Here is a 7,400-nt window from a genome sequence, read left to right as displayed (position 1 = left end):
CTACAGGAAATATATTGGTCTCACTAAACATCGTCTTCTGGAAGGAGTAGAGGCATACAACGTGCTGCGAACACATCAAGTAGTAAACTAGTAATATAAACCAGAACAGGGGAGATGAACACACATATTCTAGCGACGAAAACCATACAGGATGGAATATCAAAAAAAAAAAACCATACAGGATGACATAATCATCCATTTGTATTCTGCATCACTCGTACAGATGATCGACCCGAGTCCATCGATCACAATTCTAAAGCACCCATACGAGATCGATCCTAAATTGGAGGAAGCCCAAATCAAGTTACTAGCTAAGAGCGCGCGTGGTAGTTCAGAACTTGTCGACCTTGTCGTTCCTGACGACGGGGTTGGCCTGGGAGATGGCGGCGCGGCCGGCGGCCCTGTAGTCGAAGCCGCAGTCGTGCCTGTCCGAGTAGCGGTGCTCGCCGCAGAACACGCCGCCGCACCGGCACTCGAACCCCATCAGCCCCACCTTCCTCCAGCACGCCGCGCACCTGCTCCTGCTCTTGGTCTCTGCCCCTCGCTCATCTCGCTCCTTGGACGCCGCTGCCGGCGCTTCGGCCTCCGCAGACGCCTGCAGCTGGGCCTCGGCCCGGCGGAGACTGTCGCGGAAGCACTTGGAGCAGATGCCGCTGGTATCCGGGGAGCCGAAGAAGCCGCAACCGTTGGCGCATGGGAGCGGCGCCGCTGGCTCCTGCGGCCGGTGATGATCGGGGCTGTCCTGGTTCTTGCTCCTTTGCTCCATCGTTAATCCGACATATCAACGCAGAGTGTCGACGCTCGATGTGGTAGTTGAGAATTCGAGGGCGGCGAGATGTGGGGGAGGAGGGATGGCACCGACGCAACTTGGTGCGGGAGGCTTCCGGAAGGTCGATCAGACCAGTAATATCAGTGTGTGACGGACGTCGTCGTACTGTCGTTTTCTTTCAGTAGCGGTGGTGATGGAGCTACGTGATTTACGCGGGAATTCAACTGCGGCCGGGAGGATTCTGTTGTTGAACGGTTATGCGCAGTGCAGGACTGCAGGTAATGGGGTAAATTTCTCTGTAATAGCACCGCGGTTCAGCCTCGGACATACTGACCATCTGGGGTTTAAACGGACGGATTGAATCGGATTTTGCACATACGTATTTTTCACCACATATTTTTTCTCGAATTTAGATTGAAGCGAATATTGATCGGTTTTGAATTCGAATGTGGATATATCGAACTGCGAATTTGAATCGGAAATGGGGCGGATACGGACCGGAAAAAAATACAGGTATTTGTTCACATCGGTACATAATTATAGTTTTTGCAAATCTTGAAAGAGATTTAAACTTTCAATGTTGTGTAGTTGAGAAAAAAGAGACAATGCACTAAAACTCAAGCATTGATAGAAATTTAGAGTTAAAAATACTCGCCAAATGAATTTGGTAACTCAATAACTACTAACCTTGCAAGAGTGATCTTGGATTTTGACTCATAAATCAGATTATCCGGTTAAAAGCCTTCAAATTATGCTAATTAAATTTTCCATAATCTATTTCCGCATGCTATTTGCTACATCATATCCTATATTGTATCTGGAGCACCACTTTAGAATCGGATATCTTTATCCACCGGATTCTTTAGAATTGGATATGGTTATCTTAAATGGATTCGGTGCCGATTACGGTGCAGAAATTATACTATTCGTTTACACCCCTACTGATTTTCCCTAGGACTCATCCAGGGTCGGGCAAAACTGGAGTCGCTGTTTAGCTACTTTTATTTTTGTTTAAATTGCTAGTTAAATACCCATGCATTGCCTCGGTTCTTTTTTTGTTAGCACATGTAAACGTAAAATGCCCATAAATATTTAGGTAATAAAAATATATCTAGGTAGATTCATACTAAAACCTTTATCAAATATTGATGTTTAAAATTTACATACATAAATTTTGTGAAATCCCCAAGAGAAACTCTTCGAATTTGCTACAAATCGGCTCGGGTAAGTAGTAATATGTGTAAACACAATTCTTAGCAATCGATATCCATCGTTCTCATTGGCTCTTGGCTCGGGCATCCACTATGTTATCCGCAAGGCTATTCACAAGTAAAAAATAGTCTATAAGGATGGCAACATACATAGTGGAGGCTATCAACAAATAATCCACAAGTTTAAAAGGTTGTGGGCAACCCACAATCTTGTAGGTTACCCACAACTAATAAAATAATACTAATTTTCACACGCGGGATCTACCTTAAGGTTTGCTTTTGCAACATCATACATAGTGGTGAACTCTATTTGCCTCAAACCTGCTTAGTGGGTCCCAACATATAGCAATTATGACCACATACATAGGTGATGCCCGTATGTGTCTCCATTGTTGTTTCTCTTTCATACATTCCCACTCCACTTTGTGTCGATACTAGGTAGATTTACTATGGACTATTTTACACATATTCATTAATTATGGTAATCTATTATGGTATTCCTTATCGTGTACGTCACTGGTCCGACCAACCTTCATATTGGCCGGATCAACTTGTCTCCGAACCGGATCCCTCCTTTCCTGATTTCCGGTAACTGGGCCGCTCGGACGGGCCATAGGCCTCCCACCATCTTTGGGGCACCCGGCCTTACCAAAATTAAGGGCCTATCGCGGTATACCTAATTAGCATATCCACTATAGTAGTCGTCGGTGCTACGATCTCCGCCGGCATCACGCGTTTCTCCACATGGAAACATCAACCCTAATCCTAGAACTACTACTACATACATGAAGGTGCCGACCTCCTCTCCACCAACATCTCCGGCCGGCGAGGCCACCAGAGAGGAGATGGAGAGGAGCCGGGATCTGGAAGGAGATTGTGGACATGTCTGAAGAGAGGGAGAGAGCAAAGGGGAAAAAATATTCGTAAAAAAAGGGGGAAAATAGCCCCCGACCAAGACAAATCATCATAGTAGCAGAGAGCAAATAAAAAATGTTAGTACTGTATGTATATTATAGCTAGAATGGGGGACAAGGATTTTGTGCACATGGGAGTCAGTGCTCCCTTCACTTTTGAATTTTTGAAAATTTCAGATTCTTATATTTCTCTGCTTTCAAGAATTATGGCATTAAATATGTAGATAGATGTGTATACGTGGATTGGAATAAAAAAAGTCTCGTCAAAAAATACGTTATATTTTGGGAGATGCAAAAAAGACAAATTTCTGACAGTTGTCAGAAATTTGTCTTTTTTGTATTTTCCAAAATACAAAGTATTTTTTAATGGGACTTTTTTACTACACTCCTCGTGTCTAAATCTATCTACATATTTAATACCATAATTTTTGAAAATATAAAAGAGCAAGGTTTTGAAAAATTTCAAAAATCCAAAAGTCCAAGCAGCACATGTGCTCATGTGCACATGGTACTTTCCGTAGAATGGGGGGTTAATGGAGTCCTGAGAAGACTAAAATAATGTCCCTTCACTTTTGGAAATGGTCATGCTCATGCATGCTTGACGGAGACCCAAAAGGCCAAAACCCACATATTGAGGTTAGGAAGAACAGTAGCTAAACTTTCTCTCTTAGGGATTTCAACATGCATATACGAAATAAACATATCACCTGATTTGATCTCACATCATCCTAGCATGCAGTATGTTAGGTGCCTGCCAAGGAGCCATTCAATCACCCAGTCCATCGATCTATCCATCCCTGATCTGAAAGGAGCACCAGGTGGTATCCACTATCCATCACTCAGCAATCAGCACACAAATCAAGCTTGTGTCCTGGAGCAGCGCGCTCTGTACATCAATTAAGTTGGCAATAAAGACAAAGCCAGACCATCACGCACCTGAGACCTGACCGTGCGCTGTTTTGCCTTGTTTCTTCCTCGCCGCGATCGAGGGCGACGAGCACGGCGTCATACCATTAGAGCAAGTAGAATAGAGTCCAGTCAGCTGACTATAAAACATTAAATAATATATTTTAGATGAGTTGGAGGAGAGAGAAGAAGAGAGAGAAGGGAGGTGAGCTACTTATCAATAGCCAGCTCTTACACGTGCTCCTAGGCACTTTGTGAGAGTGAAAGATGGGCCATATATTAGTAAAGTACTACATTCTTATAGCCAACTATTATACATGTTAGCTATATGATGACTACAAATGATATGACATCTTGTTATAGTCAGCAGTTGGCTATACTATTGGAATTGCTCTTACCATTCATTCCGAACGACGCCAACGCTAATTAAATCGATATAATCATGATGATGATTTGGTCCTGGACGGCGGTCACACCTTCGCCCTGTCCGCGCACGCACACGGCCGGACAGGTCGCTCGCCGTGCAGTGTGTTTGTCTTGCGCATCTCCTCTCCGAGGCTCGTTGCCAGAAGTGGAGCTGCCGGTCTCTCTTCGAAGAGTCATCTGTTTGGCATAGACCGGCTTGAGCTTCTTAGCTTTTGTGGGTAGCCAGGGTGGCTGGGTGTGCCCTTGTGGCGGGGTGTGTGGTCTTGGGTGTGCTCTGGCACTGTTGTTGTTGGTTTTTGGCCGATTTTCTCCTAAAAATCGGGCACCTTCTCCTTAATGAATGAATGAGGCAAAGCTTTTGCCTCCGTTTCAAAAAAAAATATATATATATATATATATGGCTGCTCTGATGGCGCCGGCTGTCTGCACATGCACGGACGCGCGCCACGGAGACCGCTGCGCGCGGAAACGGCGGCAGCGGCGCTTTCCGCCGGGCCGCGTGCTCCCTCCCTAGCCCGGCCGCGACGGCGACGTCGTCGATGGCTCCGTCCCAGCTATATATATGGACGTGGTCGCGATGTGAAGCACCACCAAGGCACCAACACATCGTTCGTGAATTCTTCATCGTCTTCGCGGTTTGTTTTGCTCGATGTGGGCTTCACCGCATGATCCATCCGGGCCTCGACGCCTCGTAATGTCGTACACCAGACAGACTAATAGCGCGTATTAGGCCATAAAACAGGGTGGTTCTGGCCTGTGAGTTTGGTCCCTCTCGTTGGACCACAATCTAGTTTAGCAGCATGATGATCTTACGGGAATTTTGAGCTTTCAGTTTGTTCTTCAAGAATTAATCAGACAATTCTGGAGTTGTAATTCCAAATTCCCAATATGCAGGGACCACGTGCGAGGGAAAAAGGCACTTGGAGTACTACATTGGTTTCTACTTTCTGTTAACACCCAATCATATATTCATATTCCAAAGCAAACTTTGACCCGAAATTAAGCAACAAATCTTGATTATATTTTATGTTATTAGTATTGTTTGATTCGTATTGAAAAACACTTTCTAATGATATTAATTTTATACCAACAGCTAAATAAAAAATACGAAAAACGAGGAAGCCTTATCACTTGAAATGGAGTGTGTAGTTGTTTAGTTGAATCTACATGGTATGTAGGTTAATTTGTCTTGTTGGTGCATCTTCAACGGGCGACTCATTTTTATGTCCGTTTGCGTCGGACACACACAAAAAAAATGTCCGCATGTGTCTGTCCATTCTCCAGCGGCAAGGACGCATTTTTTAACCGCATGGGCATGCCATGCATGACTAGAGAGGAGAGAGAGAGAAAGATTCCATTTGTGCGGCTATGAATGGCCAGCACATGGATCTTTCCTGCATTTAAGGAAGAAAAAGAAGAGGTCATGCAGCCCAAACGGACGCGCGAACGGGTTTGCACAGACGCATTCCTGGTGCATATTTGGTCCACATTTGCGTCGACGCTGCGAACGTTTTGCGTCTAGCCGCTGGAGCGCGTTTTTTATCCGCGCAGATGCAAACGGACGAAAAATGTTCGTTTGCGTCACCCCGTTGGAGATGCCCTAAAGGCGGAAGGAAAGGAAACATATTTGTGCTTAAATATTGGTTATTGTCTTGTTGTGTATGTAGTAATATATTGCCCCCATTCTTAGCCCATACATGTTTGTCTCTTGTGACTGAATTTCATAAGCACGATATATCCCCTTGCAAATGAAGTTAGGGTCCCCTCTGAAAATTCAATTCGACTCCCGGGTGTATATGCTCTCTCTACCATAAAATCATATTTCAAAGTATCGAAAATATTTGACAAAATTTTTACATGTACATCTCCATAATATACGTGCGTTCGTCAAGTTTTGCAAATAACCGATATTGTTTGTTGTCTATGTAAAAAAAAAAGAAAATTTGTCTTGTCAAAAGATTTATTTTTAGCACCAAATTTTGTCTTTTTTCCACACGTCACACACGACAAGTCGAGTTTTCGTGAAATGACTATGTCGGTCACAAGGTATCGACTCGTCAATGCCTACAGATTGCAGATTTATGGTTTCGTCGAAAATAGAGGGCAAATAGAACTCGAAGGTTGCCAGACGAACAAAGGCGTCCAACTATAAAAAAAAACACGGTGGCTAGGGTTTCAAGGATTCGATCTTTATTTCGACCTTAGCTTCACCTTTATATAGGAGGTGAAGTCGAGGCTTTTCTCTGTCGCACAAGTACAAGTTGTCGGGCCGCACTAGGCCTTTCTTTATATTGTTACAAATTTCCTATAATAACTCTACTTTCCTAATCCGAACATCTTCATCCTTCTAGGCTTCCAAAGCTTTGAGTCCATGAGCTTTCTGCTCCAATCATGGACCAGGGGTATATATGCGATATGCCCCTTAGACCTATGTCAGTCAGCACGTAGCACGTGAAGATGTACGTGCGTTTTTTTAATTTTAGCTTTTCTAGCATTTCAAAATATGTCTAAGATGCATTTCAAAATAAGTGGCGCGTATGCTCCCATCAGCCAAAACACCACTTGCGTGTCCCCTCCAAGAAAACTAGGGCAAGTACAATTCAAAATCTGGTTCCAAAAAATGTTCTAGTAGTTAAGAAAGAATCAACATTACTTAATAATTTATCAGAGCCACCCATTAATCATGCACATCCTTTTCGAAAAAATTAATCATGCACATCAATCATAACCAGACTAGTTTTTACAGCTGCATGCACGCGTACTCCACTGATTAGAACATCTCCAATAGACCACGTTAAAGTGGTCAAAATATACCGCCGATTCATATTAATTGACACTACTATAGATATATCTAGGTATATTTTTATTGTAGATACATTTATTTTAGCGGCAAATGATATGGAGAAGAGGGAGTAACAGATTTTTGTGTTTTTGGTCGATAAAATTGTTCATTCTAGATTCTGTAATACTCGGCGCGCTGATACCTAAATGTTTTAGGAGGAAGGAAGAGGTTGGACTAGCGCTGAGTTTTCCGGTGTAGATGAACTTTGTAGTGCCTTAAAGGGTGTTTTGGGCTTAGGTTGGGGAGGGAAAAAAGGCAACTGCATCTTCATGTTGCGTTATGCATGTAACTTAAAGTAGTTTTCTTTAAAAGGGGGTGAGGGGCTTGGATGA

The 7,400-nt window shown here is 43.5% G+C and overlaps 1 protein-coding gene across 1 annotated transcript; it reads right to left on the bottom strand.

The window, feature by feature from the left end:
• Positions 1-183: 183 nt before the first annotated feature.
• Positions 184-881, bottom strand: LOC124659073 (zinc finger A20 and AN1 domain-containing stress-associated protein 2-like). Its single transcript, XM_047197025.1, has one exon. The coding sequence runs from the start codon at positions 764-766 to the stop codon at positions 332-334; it is 435 nt and encodes a 144-aa protein (XP_047052981.1). The 5' UTR covers positions 767-881; the 3' UTR covers positions 184-331.
• Between the last annotated feature and the right edge of the window lie 6,519 nt (positions 882-7,400).

This window comes from Lolium rigidum, chromosome 6 (genome assembly GCF_022539505.1).
Source record: "Lolium rigidum isolate FL_2022 chromosome 6, APGP_CSIRO_Lrig_0.1, whole genome shotgun sequence".
NCBI classification, from domain to species: domain Eukaryota; kingdom Viridiplantae; phylum Streptophyta; class Magnoliopsida; order Poales; family Poaceae; genus Lolium; species Lolium rigidum.
This window is presented reverse-complemented; position numbering and strand designations above follow the sequence as displayed.